General features: G+C 41.4%; 1 protein-coding gene across 4 annotated transcripts in view; it reads right to left on the reverse strand.

The window, feature by feature from the left end:
* Window positions 1–21,716, reverse strand: part of KCNAB1 (potassium voltage-gated channel subfamily A regulatory beta subunit 1) — a 361,917-nt gene that overhangs the window by 88,626 nt on the left and 251,575 nt on the right. For all 4 annotated transcript variants that reach the window (XM_033123839.1, XM_033123831.1, XM_033123849.1 and 1 more), the window contains one exon: window positions 17,093–17,136. In XM_033123839.1, the coding sequence (XP_032979730.1) occupies window positions 17,093–17,136 (44 nt within the window). The remainder of the gene's footprint in view (window positions 1–17,092; window positions 17,137–21,716) is intronic.

Here is a 21,716-nt window from a genome sequence, read left to right on the forward strand (position 1 = left end):
TTGAGCAGGTAGGGGGAAATCAGGCAGCCCTGGGTTGGAATTCTGACTCTACCACTCACTAGCATGGGGAGGGAGGGTAGTAATAATAGATAGTTCACAGAGTTGTTAGGAGGAGTCAGTGAAATTTGGTGTTTAACAGTGTCTGCCAATGCAAGCATTAATTTTCAATCTCCAATCAATGGCTCCTATGCTTCAGGGTGCATCAAGAACTCTCTAGGAGCCCCACTCTGAGATCGGATTCTGCAAGAATCTTTATATGTAACAAGCATACCAGGTGATCGGGAGGCAAAACGCTGTTCTGAGCAACCCATTTGTGGCCACTACAGGTAAACTGGGTGTGGACCTGTGTCTGGGCCCCTGGGACACAGCCCAAAGCTCTAGCTTAGACAAATGGCGCAAAGCGTTCTTCCTTCATCTGTTGATGTTTGCCACAGGGCCTGGCCCCTAGTTTTGGATTCAACCTGCAACTTGGTCTTTCATTTTTGGCTTCTAGTGTATTGCTAACGAGCATCTGGCCTGAGGTAATGAATGTGATAACAACTTAGCCTTTTCATTTTTACTTTGATTACCTTTTCTTGCAAGAACCAATAAAACCACTCAAACTCTGTGGGATTTAGAGGGTGCTTCAAAAAGACACCTGCACTTTATAAAGAGCTGAAAATCACAATGAAACTAGACAAGAAAATGGTAAAGGCTGTGTGGAATCAAAGAGGGCTCTCAGGCAGGTGAAGTGCAAGTAGAATTCCCATTTACAGGCAACTCTGCAAGCTCTGAAGAATTCTACATATTTTACAGATGAGGAAGTGAGTGGTAGAGAAGTGACTTTCCACAGCTGGTTAGAGGTGGGGTCTCCAAGGCCATGGGCTCTCCCAGCCCCATGTTGCTTTCTGGTAATGATACCTCCCGCGCCCCTCTCCACCCTCTTGAGCCAAATGGTACAGCCTAGTGTTTGCTCTCAATGCTTGTAACAATATCCTGCTTTCATGAATCTTCCATGTTCCTCCGTCTGCCGAATGCCTCCATCACTGAACCTGCCTTAGAATAAGCTTAACACCTATCTTTGCCCCCAAACCACCTCATCTATGGATGAAGAATGGCATACACTTGCCCTCACTCCTCTGGGTCACCTCCTGGCTCCCAGTTTCTCCCAACTCCACTTGAGGACAGGTTTTAGCTTCCTAAGAGACACCATGCACAGAGCCATCCTGGACTGTAAGCTCTCAAACCCATAAGAACCCCAGAGCCAAGGCTGAGAGCTGAGCAATAATGAGGTGGGTGTCACTGAAGGAATCTGGGGCAGGGTGTACCAGTGATCAAGGCCGTAGCAGAGGGGAGCCCAGTCTTAAGTTAGTCAAGGCTGGGGTAGGGCTGGCTGGCTGGGTTTCCCAGAAAAACCTATGGACAGTTGGACCCTGGACCACCTTTTAATGCCCATGTGCAGGCTTGAGATTTTGATGAGTTTTGAGGGTTGAATGGCTGGATAGACATTAGGTTCTTGTGATTTTTGTAGAGAATGTACAAATATTTGATATTTTCCTTCTTTCTTTGTAGTGCCAAAAGATACTACCAGTTCCATTTTTGTTTTAAGATTTGTTTCAGGGAAAATTTGCCTGGAACCATTTTGTTCTGTTTCTCCATTAATCTGATTAGTAAAGTTTAAAGACAAGGAAGTGGTGATGGAAGCAGGATGAAGGATGGGGACGAGTTTAGAAGAGGCAGTTTTGTGCTATAAGACACTCCATTGTGAGCATAACATAGGAATGAAATCTCACTGCTCTAAATCTTCCCACAGAAAATAATGACCCACTCCCAACATTTAGATGTTAGAATTAATAATATACTCGTATAGTAATTTAAATCCATGGCTTAAGCACCTTAAGTTTCCTTATGTAGGTATGACTCCTGACTGGATCGATTTAGCATGTTGGGCCTGTTATGGAAATTTTAAAATAAAATAAAGCCCCAAAATTTTCAGATACATTTTTCTTCTCAGTGTTTTGCCCACACTATTGAGATGAATATTATTACTTTTATAATCAGAAGCAAGTTGGTTTTGTTTTTTAAACCTTATTACTTCATGGGGGAAATCCATTCATAAACAAGAGATTTAACAAATTATAGCTTTCCCTACTTCTTGAATATGAAAAAGAGGCAGTGTTTGTGTTTTGTTCTAAGTTTCTTGGTAAAATTTCCTCATAGTTTCTTGTACTTATATTTACATGTTGAAAATTATTTCTTACAATGAAGATTCCAGGGCATTTATAACCAGCATGTATCACTAATGTGCCTTGTTCATTTTGTTCTTTGAAAGAACTCCTATAAGAAATGTACACAATAGCTAAATAGGTGAAATAACACAGTGTTAGAATAAAATTAGACACCTATCGTGGGACATTAGAGCTAAATGTCATTTCACGTTTTTCTAAACAAATTCAATATTTTCAATATCTTCTAAAATGGGATCTATTATTAAGATTGAAAGTTTTGTTGTTTTTTCAGTGAACTCCTAGCACAGGGCCTGGATAGTATGTGTTCAAATATATATATATATTTTTTTGCATTTATCTTTTGTTTTTCCACAGTAAGTTACTGTGAATAAGAACTCTCTGAAAAACACTGATGTCAAGAAGTTTTAAAGTCAACATTACTTCCTTTATATTTTCTTTTATCTCTGAAAAGTTCACGTCAAATCTTTGTCTTTGTGCAGGGATATGCTTTCTGATGGTTTAATGAGTTATTCTCCTCAAACAGTAATAATTTTAAATAACTCTGTTGTATCTGTATGAAAAAAACAGTGTGTGCTCATAGGGCTATCAGGTATTCCAGGAAATAAATTTTTATCCCGTGGTGAGGCAAAGAAACTTTTAGTGAAAACAAGGATAACACATTGTAAAAAAGAATAAAAAATATTTTACAACAGTCCTTTCAAATTCTCCCTCTTGGACTATGAGCTTCAAGATGTTTGTAGTTTTAAATGTCACTAATAAAAACTCAGAAGAAATACAAAATGATTCACGTACATTTTGACTGAGAAGTTTTTGAAATGCAGAGAAATTAAAACTGAGGAACTCTATAAAGGATAAGTTAGTAAAAACTTAAAGATTTTAAAAGTTCCCAACTCTATTACATTCAAATTAACCCAGTTCCCATGTTTCCCTGTAGCTTTATGGATTTACACATAAGGTTCGTTTATTTCATCTGTGACTAATAGGTACCAACTGTTAATGATTTTAGCTTTTTTTTTTTTAATTCTATAATAACTTCCTTTTCCTAATGGAAAATTCATAGCTGTATCAAGTAGATGAGGTATTTTTTCAGCTCCCATAGAACTATGCATGGAATTTTTAAAAAATTTTATTTAAAAACTGACTGTCTATTTCTATCTAAGAGTCAGAGACCTTCCCTTTTCAGTAATTATATGTAGAAATTTATCATGTTAAAGAAGAAAATGGAGCAATACTAAATCATAAAACCATGTTGGTATATCTTTAATCTTAGCAGATCCCATTTAATTAAAACTCTACATAGAGTCATTCTCCTTTGAAATGATATTTTATATTATACTGAAAAATTAATTATGGCATGGGAGAAGTCCAGAACAGCTCCTGGCAGCCTGATCTGAACACTGGTGTTCCCAACCAGGTTTTAGCATGGAAGTGATGACATTATAACCAAATAGTCCTGATTTTATAGGGATGGAATAAAATTTCCATCATGCAATTTTCAACATACTGTATGGAAAGTTATCCAGAAATTTAGGTAGCCAAAGACATCAAGGAATAGAAAAGTTACATTTCTAGATCAACAATATTTTGGATTGTTCTCAAATATAGAGATAGGTCTTCCTGAGACATTTTCAAAACCACTAACATTTTGGGATAATCTCTGTATCCCCAGAGTCTATATAAAACCTGGTATAGCATTATTCACAGTAGGTAAGATATGAAAACAAGCTAAGTATCCGTTGATAGATGAATGATTAAAGAAAATGTGGTATATATATATATATATATATATATATATGAAAAAATATAATTCAGTTTTTAAAAAAATGAAATCCTGCCATTGGCAACAACATGAAAAACCTGGAGAACATTATGCTAAATGAAATAAACCAGACAGAGAAAGACAAATACTGTATGCTCTCACCTATATGTCGAATCTAAAAAAATTGAGCTCTTAAAACTACAGAGTAGAACATTGATTGCCAGGGACTGGGGAGGGGGTGGGAGACATGGGGAAATGTTGCTTAAAGGGTACAAACTATCATTGGCAAGATGACTAATTTCTGGGGATCTAATATGCAGCATGGTGACTACAGTTAATAATACTGTAGACTTGAATTTGCTAAGAGAGCAGATCTTAGTGTTCTCATGACAAAAAAGGAAAAAAGAAAAATAGGTAACCATGTAAAAAAAAAAAACAACCCTGGTACATAGTAGGAGTTTATTAAGTGTTTTATGAATGAATGAATTTAAGACCAGCAGAGAGGAAATAATCAGCATAGAAGTGATGTTCAATAAACTCTTTTATCGACTGCTGATCTTCTTTTCATTAATTCATTGCTTGGAAATATGTTAATCTGAATCAATCCATTTGTGGCTTTATATGAATTAGTGGTCTGGGTATTCCCCAGCTACCACACCAGTATACACAGTGAGAGAACATTCCAGAGGATCGCTGGGAGGTTGGCATGGATCCAGAGAGTCATTGTCGTAGAATAACACTTGCATTTGCCATCTTAAAACAGTGATAGCATTTTGTTACTCCTGTTAGCAGCAGGTGCCCTGGTTTCAGGAAACAAGGGACAATGCTACCAGAAGGAACTCCTGGGGGAGCAAAGACACTCGCTTGGTGACTCTCCACCTTTGATCATTTTGTGATTAGTCAAGAACCTTAGGGACCACTCACTGCAAAGGATTAGAACTGTCTGATAACTAGGAAAGAATATGCCACTAAGAGATCTGGTATGTACCATGCTTCATGGTTCCTGAAGTTTGGCTGGAAATCTTAGCTTACTCACCACAAAAACAGGGAATCTGACCGTCTGTTCAGCACTGTCCTTCCAACACCAAGAATAGAGCTCAGTTTTGCAGGTCAACTATCTCTCAGATCTTAGGCAATACATTCTGAAATTATTTCTCTTGTTTTTCAACAGGCCTGAAGAGTAGGTACTTCCATTTTCTTTCAGATACACCTGAGCTTGAGTATGTCAGTGGATAAACAACTTCACCTTTGGGACTTGGCTCATCTCTAAAACGGATGATACTTGCTCCAATATTGTTGTGAGAACCAAATGAGATGATGATGATGCCAGCCAACGTAATTTTGAGAATATATTGTGCCAGGCCCTGTGCTACACACTTTATACACATTATCTCATGTGAAACTCACAACCACTCTGTGATTTGAGATTATTTGCTGGGGAGTGGCTGAGCCAGGGTGGGAGTCCAGCCAGTCTAACTCCATAGTCCACGTTCTTAATGGTTTCAATAGCATACGAGTATGTCTAGTACAGTATTAAGTACACAACAGGTCTTCACTAAATGTTACTTTCCTTCTTATCTTCCAAAGAGATGTATGTGAAGCAGCAGAAATTCTATAGGAAAATAAATGACTTTTCCAGAGACTGCCAAAGTTAGAACTTAGAATGCATTAGTTCTAACAGTATACCCATCTTAACATAGCACAGGAAAAATCTATGATTTATTATGGATTGTTCAGAAGTGACATATGGAGAGTAATGAATAGACTAAAACATTCAAAAGTGCTGCAAAATTCTGAATTTTAATTGGAGATCAAAGCTAAATGAAAAACAAAGACCCCACCTGGTACTTCCTTCTCGCACTGGGCACTAAAAGTGGCATGCCCCTGGTCACTGGCTCTGTCTTCTGCATGCTGCCTGAGAGATCTGCAAAATCTCTCAGGTGCTCAAAGCCTCCACGGTGGACTCAGCCATCTGATAAGAAGTAACACAGGTGGGGATTCAGGATGCAGAGTTTCGAGCTCCTTGACCTGGGATCTGATGCCTTACCCCACCCCAGAGATTCTGGGTTAGGTGGTCTGAGGAAGAGCTCAGGCACAGGTGCTTTTTAAAAGCTCGCCATGTGAGAGTAATGGCAGTCAGAGTTCAAAACTGGTCTGGGAAGTGATCAGAACGTCATTGGAATGGACTCAGTCCCTCTACAAGCTCCCAAAATGACGGGAAGCTTGGAGTGGTAGGAAGAAAGACATTACGTATGGGGCAGAGGTTGAAGAACCATTCAGAAAAGATTAACAGGCCTTGACTCCAAACTGGACGTTGTAATGCCTCACAGGGTCTTTAGCTCTGACCAAACAAAGAATTACAGACTATTCTTTCAAGATTCTCTCTTTGGTGATTTGCCCTTCATTTTATCGGTATTATTAAACCTCTGCAAAAATCCCAGTGGCAGTAGATGACTGTAGCAAAAATAGCTTAGTGGGGGGTAAAAAAAAGGTGGAATAAAAGAGCATCAGCATTCTTGTTTTCTGGGACAATAAGGGCTACCGATCCTGATAGAAAAGGGGACAGGTGAGACACATCAGCTTGATGAGGTCAGGGAAGAATTTCTCCCACGGTGCGACGTAGAGTGATTAATTCAATATGGAGATTTAAAAGCTTAACTGAAGCTTAGAGAAGGGCTACTAGGACATTATACTGTTCCTACACCTTTTATTAACTCTAGGTAATCCTTGATTTTCCACTAACAGGTTTTCGTGTTTATGGCATCCATATGCAAATAGAAATACAAAATTCATTCCAAGGACAAACATAAAAGCATTTGAAAAAATGTCCCTCTCTTAGCAGAGGTAATTGAGAATCCACTGTCTTCCTCATGCAGCTCCAGTGGGCCAATCAGAGGAGCCACACAGCAGCCACCAAATCATCTGAACAAAATGCAAACTCTTCTGAAAATTACAGCGACATAGAAATTACATACAGTTAGCACTCCTTGGATATTGCAAACTCCCAAGTATAAACCTCAATTTAAAAAATTGTATGCAAGACAGGTGATGACTATTAGATGGACAGTAGAAAATGCTGATGGGGTAGAAATAGAAGACCACAAAGTTGCCGTGAAAAAAACAGCGCTGACAATGTGATATAGATGATCTATTACAGAATTGTACACTTGAAACCTATGTAACTTTACTAATCATTGTCACCCCAATAAACTTTAATTAAAAAAAAAGAAAGCTGAGCTTCCACACAAGAAAACTTGAGTGGAGGTGCGCCTTATTCATATTCCAAATATATGTATTAAAGCTCTGCTATTAGCCCTCGAGTGCTATCATCTCTCACTCTTGCTAGTCTTGTGCTGTTGCCTTCCTCACACACGGTCCTCTAGTCCCTGTCTTCAATTCCTTCCTTAACCAGAAAGGTTAGAAAGGTTGGGTAACATGGTTCACTGTGTAGAAGATTCTCTTGCCCTATTCTCAACTGCATTATTTCACTCTTCCGTCATTGCACCTGCCTAGCTAAAATCGACCCCTGGAGGAATGTGACTATCTGGCTGCTCATTACCTGTAACCAAGATGCTGAGCTGTGCTGGAGAAAATCACAGACTGCTGAGACCCATACATTATAAATTTTTGGTCTACAGTAACTGTGCATGGAGCCCGCCAGTCCTCTGTTTTCTAATCATTTTTTTCTCCACTGTTTAGATTTCAAACTTGCCCTACTTTTCTAAACCTCAGATCCCACCCCTCTTCCTTCTTCGTCAGCAGATAATCATGCCTTCCGTTTCACAGGGAACATAAAACCGAACGAACTATAACCTCCTCCACTTCCTGCTGCCAAATCTATCAACCTCCCCATAGCAGACACGATTAATGTCCGTCAGGCCCACTTCCCCGTGGGTGTCCAGCTACCTGAGGACTCCCTCTGGTATGCAAACACCCCGCCTCCCTCACTCTGGTGGATGGGCACTCACCACTGGCTCCAGAGTGAAGGGAACATAAACTAAGACAACACCCATCTTTTCTTCCTTTCTTTCTGTCGCTGTGGAAGAGGGTCCCTTCTCCCATCCAAGATTCATTTCTCCACTGATTGATTATCTGGGGCTCATTTCCTGCTCCTTCTCAGGGACCCCACTCCATCGATTACCAACTCTCATTACTGTATCTTTTCTTCGCCTGATCCTACTTCGTTTATTAATTTTATAACTCCACTTCACTTCCTTTTTGTTCATATTGTCTGATTTGTATTTGTCCATTTCTTCATTTTCCATTTACCTCTGTCCTTTTCCTTAAAGAACAGAGCTTCTTTAAATGCATTGAGGCAAGTGATTCCTGGAGTTAAACATTTCAGAGACCCAATCACAAAACCAATAAATTCCAAGTTTCATGGCATGGCCTCCAATATTCTTTGTAATCTTTCCAAAGTCCTCTCTCATCATTTTCTTTCCCATATAGTTTCCTCTCCAGGCCATGCTGATTTAGACTTCCTTGCTTCTCTTCCTGAAATTGATCAATTCATTTACAAAATATTTACTAAGCTCTTATGATCCCCCAGAACCATGCCAGATAGTGGGGGTCAAAGTGGCAAATGATAATAATGGAGCTCCCCGTTCATTGGGGAAGACAGATCAATACTCCAACAATTAGCGTACAGGCCTTAGGAAGCTTCTCCTACACTTGGTCAGGAAAGCCCGGATCTCAGTGAGGGGTTTGTAGGAAATTCAACAAAAGAAGTGCCTGTGGTTTCCTTTCTCTTGCTGACCCGACAGATTCCTATGCATGCTTCAAAATCACACTGCTCCAGCAACTTCCCCCACTTCCCGGTCACTTCCTGGTCCATACCATTTCTGTGTTTTTTACTTCAGTCTCTGTCTCTCTACCTCTATCAGATCATTGTTAAACTGCTTTTTCACTTGTTTACTCTTTGACCTGTCTATTTTTCACCTTTCTCGTCCTTTTGTACCCAACTCAGATCTCTCTTCCTCCAGGAAGCCTTCCACGATCTCCCCAACTCTATCTGAGGCAGTCCTCATTGGTGTTCTCCTTGCACCTTGTATTTCTCTCAGAGCACTAGCCACACAGTGACTTATTCATTCATTTCACAAAGGAGAATATACTAAGCACCTTCTCTGATCTAGGCATGTGTGCTGAGCTGACAATCCAGCAGGAAATAAGTTGGGCTAAAGAAACGATCACCAAAAAACAAATGCAGGGTGTCCTCTGGGGACACACAGACCAAGGATCTAGTCCAGCCTGGGAATCAGGTCCTGGCTCCCCCTCGCCCCCCATGTAGGCTGTGTGAGGGCAGGTGCTGGTGCACTGGTGCATCTTTTCCCCAGCACAGCATCTGGCACACTTTTGCGTAATCCAAAAACACATGCATGAATGAGAGGAGTGCCAGATTCCAGGCTTTACAGGGACGATGGAGTCAGTTGCAGCTTCTGCCCTTTAAGGCCTTACAAACTAAGATGCTAATGGAATCTCAGGCCATAAATCTACCAGCAGGGCCAGGGCAGCCAACCAGCCCTCCTGGGGAGGTGCTCAATGGGAAGGGGGCCGCTCTGCTCCTGAACGTTGCCCCTGGGAATGGTGTGACAGGTAATGAAGTCAGACAGACGGTGCCTTCCAGAAACAGGTCGCAGGACCCGTCCTGCCTCCTCTCTTCAACCAGCAGTTATGAATATCACTGCTAAAAGCAGCTTGATTCCATTCCCCAAATTGACTTTCATATCCCTGCGGCAATCTTGTGGTTACTGACTGTGCTTTCTAATCCCCTCACCCCCTGATCCCCACCCCCCTCCCGTCTCGCAACCCTCAGGTTTTCCTCTATGTCTCTGAGACTGTTTCTGATTAGTTCATTTACTCTTTTTTTTAGATTCCACATATAAGTGAGATCATATGGTATTTGTCTTTCTCTTTCTGACTTATATGAAACTAAACAATAATGAATGTCAATGTCAACTACAATTACATATATATATATATATATGATTATAAGAAGCAGAGTACAGCATTAGGAATAGAGACAGTGGAAATGTAATGGCTGTGTGTGATGTCAGAGGGGTAGTAGATGGGGGGAGGGGGTTGTCACTGTGTGAGGGATATAAATGATAAATGTTTAACTATTACATTGTTGTGTGCACCTGAAACTAATAAAAAATAAATAAATAAATAAAAATAATAAAAATATAAATAAAAATGATGATAACTCAAAAAAAAAAAAAAAAAGCAGCTTGACCAGGTTGGGCTACTGTTTCTGCTCAGTAAGGGGAAAAGGAAAGGGAGTGAAGAGCGGGAGATGAAGGTACCATCAGCAGGGGAGGTAGAGACTAAGAAGAAACATGACAAAGTCCCACAGAAAGCTCGTTTCAAGTCACCACAAACAGCCAAACCAGGACTTCTATCTTCCTGTTTCCTTCTCCTCACCCTGAAGTAATCCCTATGGTTACACTGTCAGCTCTAATTTAGCTCCTGCTTATTACCTCATCACCAATTTTCTATAATTGCATGTTAGGTAGCCTCTTCCTCCTCTCATTTTAATTAATTGTCAAATATAAAATGCACATTGCTGGTATTTTCTGCTTTGCTCTCTTGGAGGTCCTCCTTTGCATATTTTCATCATCCAGGTATTAGGATGAAGCTTCTCTTTGTAAATGAACCTCAGTCTCACAGATCCTTCAAGATTACAGAGAAAATGTACAGGAGAGAGTATATTAAAAATGCAAAGCTACATATATACCCTGCAGAGGAAAATTTTCTCAATTAGGCAAACTGAGGTATCAGAAGCTGACCTCATGAGCTGACCCACCAAACTGAGCACCATGCTATAGAACATGCTGGGAGAACTTTAATTTCAACCTGGGCTATCAATGACTCAGAAAAGGCTCAGCTAAGCTAAACTAGGGGGGAAGGGATTTCAGGACCCAGGGATATTTTTTCATCTTAACTCAGAGCAGAGGAACTCAGAGCTCTTTAGGCAAGAGCACTGTAACTTTCCTTTGTGAATCTGCATTCTGTGGTTGCGGTAGATTTAAACTGTCCTCCAGCTTCAAGAGTAGTTCTTCATTGACTGAAATCTTTCAGTGATTGGTTCAAGATGGATACACAAGCCCGTCAGAGTGAAAGGGATATGAGGCTTGAAGCCACTGTGACCATCTTGTCATTCTGAGGGCAGCCCGAGAGTTTGCTGGTTTGCAGCAAACCAACCGCTGGTTTGCAGAGCTCATAGTCTGACCCATGGATCAGCCATATGGATCCACAGTGCATGTGAGCCTAGAAATTCTCCTACGTGAGTCTAGAAATTTCTGTTTTTGCTTAAGCTGATGTTTTTGCTTTGCCTTGAGCTGGGTTTTCTGTTCACTTACTCAGGAAGGCTTCTGATTGATTCACACTTGATAAACCTAAAAAGAACTGAGATTTTATTCCTAACTCTGTCCACCTAAGCCCTCTAAGGCATATGTACAATCTCTACACGTTTCTCCTCCATGTACTTACCCACAGCAGGGCACCCCTCAGACATTTACGCCACCCTCCCGGAGGTGTCTCCCCACAGCCCTGCTCTGTCTTAACACGAGCACACCAGAGGTGGAGCCCCCGCTTTACAGGAGGATAGCACCCCAACTGATTTCCTCGTGTGTAGCCTCACTCCTAGAGGAGCTCAACTGCACTGTTGATTGAAATAGTAAAACTGTCCTTTGGGTTTTCATGCTGCATAGGGTTTAGGAAAGTAATCTTACAAAGGTGATCTTTATCAACATAGAGTGTTCAGGGCAACCTCTAGGGAAACAATAGGAATAGACTCGCATGTACACAAAGTGTGCCTTAGTCAGGATGCAGCTTTGAGTACAGCTAGCCACTCACGGCAGGGCTTCCTGAGGTAGCACGGGCAGTGTGCACAGAAGGGCAAGCCAGGAGTCGGGAGCTTCAGTCAGGGCACTCACTTGCATTCTTACTTTGAAATCTCATAGGGAAATCACACCTGATCATGGGCCACAGGACACAGATTCTGGCCCCCATTCCATCTGTGGAGCTTTCATAGGTCTTTGTCTTCCCTCACTCTGGAGAGTAACACCAGGAGTCATTCAGGTTCGACATTTTCTAGTTCTAAAATAAAGGCATTTTTAACCAGCTGCCACCTTGGAGTCATGCTGAATTTCACTGCTGCGCACATCACAGCTATTAGAGCTAGAAGGGGCCTTACATGCTGGTCCAGCCATTCACGTCCCTCAAAGAGAAAGCTGAGGACCCAAAGAGTGGCAGATAACAGCAGTGGCTGTGAGCACTTGGAAGCTGGAGGTAGATGGGGTGGTGGGGACCCAGGTGGCTGGTGGAGGGGCCAGGGGCTGGATATAGGGCTCTGCTGTCTCTACTGCTGGCTGTGGGCATTTCCCTTCTTTCTGCTTCTGTTTTTCTCGTCTGTAAAAGGAGCGGTGACTGCAAGGACTAATTCTCCCTCTCATAACTGTTAGACCATGTTTATAAATTATTATCCGTTTCAGCAAATTGCCCACATCTGGCTCTGGGAGGACCCTCTCTTCCCTGCTACTCAATAGCTTTGCAACCATTTGTGTCATTTTTGAATCCCAGGTTAGCAAATGAAGGCTAATCGTCCCTTTACAACTGCACTGAGGGCAATGAGATGTGTGTGTGTGTGTGTGTGTGTGTGTGTGTATACATACACGGGGATGTTTTAGACTCCTCTGCTTTCTCTTCTCAAGTTTTCCCTTGAGCCCTAGCTCTGACCATGCGTGGAACATCAGGCTGCTGTCCTCGCATCCCACTGTACCTAATAGACTCCACGAGGGACAGCCAAGGCATGTGGGCAGCAGTCATTGGTAATTCAGAGGGCAGCCAGGTTATCAGCAATTCTTAAGAAGGATTTTATCCATGAAAGTAGGAAATGAGGGAGAAATATTTTTAAATAATTTTGTAAAGACACAAACGCCTGCTCATTTTTAATGGGTGTGCATCATGGTGCTTATTCACGGTAGACTTTCCAGGAAAAATGACAAGCCCCAAACTCTCGTGTTATATGTTTAATATTCATGCAGCATTTAAATTCTGAGTATTTTGGTCTTAAGATAGTGCACTCTGTTATGCAGAAAAATTAATAAACTTTCTCAGGGAAGAAATTGCACTTTTTAAATTGTTTCTCCAGAGTCTTGGAGGCCCTTTATAAATACTATTGTTGTTATGTCATTGTAATAATAAGCAAGGGGCCTAGTGTGCATTAGCCTCAGCAATAAGGATGACAGTCACAAAGGGTGTCACAAAAATAATACCATCCGTGTTAAATATTTCATGTCATGTTCTCCTAGTGTCAAAATATTTAGTGCAGTGAGAGCATCTCCAAGGCAGAGGGAGACGAGCCAGGAGTGTGTGCTGCACATACGCTGTACATTACAAAGAAGCCCACACAGTCCATTCTTAAGATTCACTGCTTTTGCTCTAGAAGGTTCCCTTGGTTAGAGAAGGGCATAAGGCAAAATGGACGAAGGTGGCAGTCACAGAATGGAAGGGGATTGAGCTCAACTTGCCTGCCCCAGGAACCTTCTCAGGACTTCGGCTCCAGAGAAGCCAGAGGCCAGCCCTGAGCTGGGCAGATTTTCCTGTTGGAGACCACGGTTCAGGTGGAAATGACTTGGCAAACCCCAGCGGCCAGGACTGGAGGCCGCAGCCACCTGGTAGGTAGAAATCATGGCTCTGGCACCGACCGGCTCACCAGATACCAGTTCTCCATCTGGTGAGGGCAACAGGTTCCAACACTGCCACTGCCACCAAATCATCATCAGCGCAGGCTTTTAAAAACACTTGAGTCCGGGGCGCCTTGGGAGCTTATGATTCCAAAGGTCTGGGTGGAGACCGGTTATCTGCATTTTTAAAAGCACCACAGATAATTCTGTGGTGAGAAGAAATGGCTCTGGAGAGACTTGTGTTCTTCAAGGTGTTACATATTTTCCTTTGGGGCTTCATTTTTTCAAGATGAAGTGAGAAAGGGCTGCATAAAAGAACATAAGATGTAATAATCATGGAGTCAGTTTGCACTACCTAGGAATTACGGCCTGGAGGTTTGTGTAAAACAGTGCAGGGTAAAGACAGCCCTTTTCAAGCACCTGTAAGAGCAGCTGCCCACTGCGGTGTATCACCTCCATGGCAAGAATCAGGCAGGTCTCCTGCTCCTCATGTGAAACTTTGTGGAGCAACTCAGAGTGCAGAGAGGTGTCTCTTTCTAACTACAGGAGTGAGAGCCCTGCTGAGAAGGCCAGAGCCAACCCAGCCTGGACTCCATGGCACAGTATATGCAGTAGACCTCCTGGTCCCTGACTCATTTTGGGGACAATCCTCGAATCCTCGACGCTGGGACTCTCTCTCTCTCCTCTCCCCACCTCCCACCTCCACGAGGCCCTCTCTGTTTTTACATTGAAATGCTGCTGAAGAAAACCAAAGAACTGAACTGGCTGCAGCCCAGCAATTCATGATTTCTGACTTCGGCAGGATCTTCACTACTACCCAGTGCACTTTTTGTCATTCCTCAGCAATTGATCCATCTATCCAGTCATTCATTCACTAAATATTTTTGAGCACCTACTACTTTTCCGATACCATGATCTATTAAAGGTACAACATCGGTGTAGAAAAAACAGGTGGTCTTTGCTCTCAGGGAGCAAGCAGTCTGGCAAACTCCACAAGATGGGTGTCCTAAACCTGTGCAAATATCTCAGTTCTCTGTATTTGCCAGTGATCTCAATGACAACCCTGGGTTTGCCATTGTTAGAAGTTCCGGGGTCTTTGTTTCCAGCCCAGAGCTCTCTCCAGCACTCCCCAGTCCCTCTGGGTATCTGAAACCAGAGGTTCACAGGCTCTCTGATCACCACTCCCCTTCTCCAGATCCTCCTGCCTCTTATTGCTTTCTCTTGCATTTCCTTCTGAGATGTCAGCTTGTCCACCCCCATTCCCCATCCAGGAACCCAGGCACCCTCTTCTCGGGACGACCTCTCATTCTGCACCCCAAGGTCACCAAGTCCTGTTTATTCTTCCTTGTAAATAATCACATCCTTTCTGCCCATCTTTGATATCACCATCTCATTATCTGACTCCTAATTTATCTCCCAATCTCCAGTTTCAACCCTTTCCCCCCTCTAATCTAGCTTTCGAATAGCTCCCGGAAAACAATCCTAATGCATTTGATCATATCCTACTCCTGATCCAAATTTTTAAATGGCTTCAGAGTTTTAAACTTTTCTAGTGGATTTTGGATGGATTTACTCCTTTCCCACAAGTTTCTTTGAGTTTGGGTCTTAACAGTAGTGGTCAGTGTATTTATAAACAAGGCCAATCACAGCAATCCACAAGTGGGTTTGGCCACTTAATATTTTCCCCTCTTTCTCTTGTTGGCAGGGCTATGTTCCTTTAGATGTCTCGTCAGTTCATCCTCAAGCTACTTCACTTATCTGCTCCTGTTTACAAATACTCTTAGTTTATCAAAAGGAAAGATGGCAGAGCAAGAAATTTCCAGCCTGTCCTCTGACAGAGAAGAGAGTCAGAATTGTTAGCTTTAGCTATGAACTTTAGAGTATTTCCATAAAAGACATCTATAGTCTTGTGATTGCTTGGAACACTGAATACTTACTTTCCGAAACCTCAGTTGAACATGAGCTGTGACTTCGCTGACATCCCAAGCCTACAGCAATAAACCTGCCCCCCTGGATTTCACAGCTGGGGTCTGTAGAGCCTGACAAACTATCTAAGGCAGGTTTATTATTCCTTTCTCTGAATTTTTTGTCTCCTCTGGCTTACAGAGGCAGCTCAGAAAAATTCTTAAAGAATTCTTATTCATGCTGTCAAGCTTTGTTACCTGTTTTGAATGAAGCCAATCAGCCCATAAACTTTGTTTCCTCCTATTTCTCATTCAGTGTCTTATCGTACATGTTCAGGCTCTCAGAAAAGCTTGAAGCTCAAATCCGGACTTGTTGCTCCTGAATCAAGTCTGTTTCAAAGTTCACCCAAATACCTACAGCTTACGTATGTGGGGGTTTAAAAAAAACTGTTGTCCACCCTCTGGAGATTCATTTACATGTGGCCCTTCAGGGACACCTGAATGTTTTTGGTGTTAAGGGCCTTTGGTTGAGTTTTCTATGTACTTTTGACTAAATTATTTTCTGTCATAGATACTGACTCTATGAGATAATTGGTCAATGACTGTTTTTTACTATATTTTTAAATTTATGTTTTCTTAAATCATTATGTTTCTTAATTTATATTTATAGGTAGTTTCTTCCCATGGAGAGTGAATAATTATTTACCATAAAGCACATTCACATAAAACTAAGGTTAGTGAATCTCCTGATAGTGAGATTCCCTGATAGTGAATCTCCTTTCAAATAAAAGTAAATGGTAACAAGATCAGAGCCGTAAATTAAGCAAATGTCTCATTCCCTTCGACTTACGTTGAACAAAAGCCACCCTTACCTCCTAAATCAGAGCATTAGGAAGAATCAGAAAAAACTTAGCCATCAATAACCTTAGTATCTTTGAAATACAGCGAAAGGAGGCAGAATTCGTTGCCACGATCTCTATCAGGGATGATTCACTGTCATCCCTTTCATTCAACGTGGGTCAAGAAACCCTCCTCCCAACTTATATATATAAATATGAAATCACCTTGCCCCCAAAGTATCTAAAGTAGATTATAAAACTAAAGTACATAACAATATAGAAAAGTAAGTCAAGCAATTAGGCAAAGGGAAAATAAGGATGGAAAAAGTTCAGGTGACGCAGGTGAGGTGAGCAAACAAATGCATCCGATGAGGTCCTTCACACTTGCTAAATGGGAATAACACATGAGCCTCTCTCCCTCTAGGCTGTGCTCTAATACCAGATTTCTTTCTCTTTGATGAGACCCCATAAGGCATCATGAACATAGTGGCTCCGTGGGCCTGACAGAGAGAGGGCTGCGTTGGGCAGGAAAGGCTCGGAAAGAGAAGTGGCCCGACGCTGATCAGGAAGTCCTTTCTCACCTTAGAACGGGTCACCATGCACCCCAATCACTCCCTGGTATCCTCCCTAACCTCTCACCTCCCAGCTCACCCCACATGATACCCCAAGTACTTACCAAGACCCAAGCAAGAAACTCTGAGTCCTGATTTTCCAAGATTCCTAGAATAAAAATAAAGCAACATGTGGTCAACATTTCCTCAGCTGAAACTGTGTACATTTAACCATGAATATTATATCTCACTTTGGATCGCATTGTGCTCCACTAGAGTTGTGGCAGACGCAGAGCCCCAGACACAGGCTGTGGGGTGGGGCTGAGTCTCTCTCTCATCTCGATTTGGGCGCTAGGATGTTCGGAATGTACTTAGGCTCAGCGCAAGAACAAATGTCCCCACCAGACGCAGCTTTGCAGCCCCGAAGGACAGTTTTTATTAGTTTGTTTACAAGTTGTCTTTCTCTCTCTTTCTAGAAGGTGAGTTCCTTGAGGGCAGAGTCTGTATCTTATTCACCAACCAGTCATGTATTATTATTCATTCATTATTCATCAAGAGAGCCTGACACACTGTGGACCCTTAATAAATAAATACTCGTTAGTTTAGTAACTGACTTCTACAGCAGAGTATTATTACCAGTGGATGGGGATTCTTAAAAGAACAAAATCCTTTGGGCTATTTAAGCTAAGTTATATTATTTTGTTTTATAAAATGCTACATAAGAAGGTTAAATAGTCCTTTTAAAATGGTTCTTCTTTTCCTCATCAACACCTTTGCTTTTCAACCCTTAAAGTCTATCAGAGAAAGGAAATACAGTCCCACTCTGTAAAGAGGGAGAGAACTAGACGCTGTAGTCTGCATTGTAAGGTATCTGTCCACGGAGACCCAGACCCAGCTCATCTTGTCATCTGCCTATCTGCCGTCAGAGAAGGAATCAAATTCTCAGGGAGGGGATGCTTCATAGAATATTGTAGGGGTTCAACGTGAGGCGGTGAAGCTTAAATAATTGAAACATGGTAGACAATTATGTCTCTTACTATCGGATCAGATGCTCTTCTGAGAACACTATTTTCCTCCCGCCCAAAACAAAACAGCACACACAGACTTTTCCAGCTGCAGCACAGCTCAGCTCCTGCAAGCCTTGCCTCGATCTTCCACAGCTTCTTTAGAGTTAGTAATCAGTGTTCTCATTTTTGCATTGATTTCTTTTCTCTGCTTGTTATTCTTGTTTATAAAATGCCACCTAAGCAACACATTGAATGTCATAGCACAGTTCACATTGCAAAGAGTTGAAAATTGAAAGACCGTCAAGTTTCTATCCCATTGTGGCAACAAGCTCGGTAACCTTGGAGAAATCACTTCCTTCCTCCCGCGTTCATTTTCATCCTTAGTAGGATGGGATAGTAATGCCTATCCCATTCATCCAGCATCACTGTTGTGGGGCCAGGACATGGTAATATATGCTAAAAGTATTGCACAGTACACAAACGCAAGGCCTAATTCTTTTTTGTGATCTCTGACTCTGTTCACCCTCTCAAAGGCATAGTGCTAGATTTTCCCATATGAATTAGATATATCCACCTGGAAGGAAGCTCTTGCATAACGGTGTGTGTGGAAAATATTTTGAACTACTTTACTCAATAGGATAAAAATAAATTGAACCTCTCCCGTGAAAATAATTTGCATAAAAAATTGTTCATTTAGTAGTTTCTCGGAAAACTCTAGGATGTGTAGCCAGAAGATCTTTTAGTCTAAAAGTCTACTGATCTACGGCAAAAGCTATATAGTGGGGAGAATAAAAGGAGACTACACCAAAACAAAAAAAGCAAGTATATGTAAACAACAGTCCTCCAGATAGAGATATCCAACACTGATGAATTGGTAAAGATGTATGGGGAGGTGACCACGTTCCAGGCAACGTCCAGGTCATGGCGATCAGAGAGGAACAAGGCACAGGGCTCTACCGTCTCACCCTTTTCTGAGGGACACAGAAAGGCAACCATGTAGTTACAATAGAACAGGGTATGGCCTCCGTGGATGTCTTTAGGTGTAAGAGGAAGGCGGATGCTACTTCACGCTGGTATTTGCATAATTATGTGGGTGTCATGGAAAGAAGATCCAGGTAAGGATTTTCAGGTCATTTTAATATCTTTCTGTGATTCTGAGAACAGGGAGGAGGGACTGGGTGCAGAAAACTATGCAGAGCAAGACATTTTTCTCATGAACTCCAATAGGGCCAGGTGGTCACTGAGCAACATTTCCACACCCAAGATGGGGAGACCTGCCCTATTTTCCTTATGACAGTGACATAGGAAGACAATGATCACTCTGCTATGGGTTTGGAAGACCCCACTGGATAAACTTGAGAATTGTCAGCAAAAACAAACTGCAAAGTAGCAAGTACTACTCGTGGCCCATCTTGCTATCACTGCTCTTTAAACACCCAGGCCAGCTTTTCTGGAATGAAAGCCTTAGAAGAATTTGCACTGTAAGAAAAGTTTGGTTAAGACAAATATTGATATAGTGGTAATAGGTCCCACATTGAGCCTTGGAGATTTTATTTCCTTTAACTCTTTCTCTAAATAGCTTCACCCTCTGCATGGAATGGCTACCATATTCAAATGGCTGTTTATATTTATTTTCTTTCTTCTTCTTAGTTTTAAATTTTCAATTATAGTTGATAGTCAATACTATTTTATATTAGCATAGAGGTTAGACATATATGAACTGATCCCCTAACCCCAGTCCCAACCTCAGGTGGATGTTTTTAAAGTGAGAGGACTTTTCTGTGTATGAACCATATCTAGTCTCTAAGTCCACTGCCCTGACCTTGTCCAGGACTGAATCTATTCATGAGACTCCTACCTAGGGAAGCCCTCTCAACACATGTCAATGCCTCTCACTTTGCAGATGGAGAAGGTAGGAGGAGCTAGTTCCCTCCAGTTCAGGGACTGGAATCCCAGCACCAATTTCTAAATGTCACATCTGCATCCTCCTGCTCATGTTTCTGTCTGCGCAATACTAACAGGAGACACGGCCATTGTCCAGCTACTCTGATCCATTTACACTCGGCTGGGTAATAAGAGCCCAAATACCGGATGCATTTGATCTAGTAAATACAACATATATCATCCAAAGCTTGTTTGTGTAGCTGTACCACAAAATAAGGGCCAAGTTTATACCATCATGCTGGGCTATAACAGATGCTCTGGAACCTTCTTTATCTCATCCATATGGAATTTTCATGAACACTTTATGATCTTGAGTGACATTGTACAACAAAACAACTTTATAGATTTTTCTCTTTATTTCTTAATTCCTCATCATTTGCACAATTGGGACTACGTAAAAATTCTGCAAGCACCTCAAATTTTCAATTAAATTCCTTTCCCATTTTATTCAAAATACTAGTCTCATTGCACTGCTCTACCTAGTTTATGTGTGTCAGATATACCAGAAGGAAGTCTCACTGTGTTCATTTTTAGTATCTGCTCCTGTTTAACTCAAAATAAAAGCTCTTCTTCCCCAGGTGAACCTGAGCTGCTCTGCTGCTAATATTAGAAATGAATGACATCAGTGTGGGGGCATGGGACATTTGGCTTTGATAGTCAAATTTTGGAAATCCTAAACATTAAATCAAAGCTTCAGTAAAGAGTTATCTGGAGAAGGGATATAGCTTCTCAGAACTCAAATGTCATATTTCTCCTTTCTTTCTTTCTTTCCTTTTTTTTTAATCATGAATTTCCACTTAATTTATTGTCCTCTATGCCATAATTTTGTTTACTAAAACATGATAAAATACAGTTTCACCACCTTGCATCCTCATTATGTGGAAATATATATATGTATGTGTGTGTGTGTGTGTGTGTGTGTGTGTGTGTGTGTGTGTGTATATTTTAATTAAAGTTTATTGGGGTGACAAGTGTTACTAAAGTTCCATAGGCTTCAGGTGTACAATTCTGTAATACATCATCTATATATCACATTGTGTGCTCACCACCCAGAGTCAGTTCTCCTTCCATCACCATATTCCTTTCTTTCTGAAGGAAGGACTATCTACTTAATGAATAACCGGCTGAGTTTATTTTAGAACAGTGGTTAGTTCCATGGCAGAGGCATTAAATGTAATTCCTACTGTTGTTTGGTGGAGCATCCATCAGGCCCTTTTTGATGCTAAGGCAATAATGGAGTGGTGAGAACTGAAATCAAGCATCACTTCGGCACAGCATCACAAGCCAGTCTGACTGTTACGGTTCCTTTACAAATCAGAGATGCTCAAAGCAGAAGAATAGTAGCCCAAATGGGTTGTTTTAAATTGTTTATTTCTGAGTACATGTATTTTAGACACTATTCACGGTTGTAAATTGCTCGGGAAAGAGGAGTAGCTAGCTAAAATACGTACCTTGCATTTGACTAAGAAAGATGTGTATTGTGTGGGGAAAAATTCCTGATTTAAAGGTTCGCACAACATGGATGACTGAAAGTAATGGAAGAGGCTTCAGTGGCCAGGTCAGGCTGACAGACATAAGTTAGGTTCGACTTGGTCAGATCATTACATCATCTGCTGTCTCACTCTATCTGAACATCGTTTTGTTCCCTCTAAGTCACACTCTGCTATTCTGTGGTGACTTACCTGGAAGTTACTAGTCAAATATGAGGTATGGGAATGTTTTTTTTAAGAAATGTATATTTAACCTTTCTTGAAAAATCCAGAGCTGAAGCCATGTGACTTGTCAGTCAGCTGCTTTT

The sequence above is a fragment of the Rhinolophus ferrumequinum genome, chromosome 2, assembly GCF_004115265.2.
Source record: "Rhinolophus ferrumequinum isolate MPI-CBG mRhiFer1 chromosome 2, mRhiFer1_v1.p, whole genome shotgun sequence".
Classification (NCBI taxonomy): Eukaryota; Metazoa; Chordata; class Mammalia; order Chiroptera; family Rhinolophidae; genus Rhinolophus; species Rhinolophus ferrumequinum.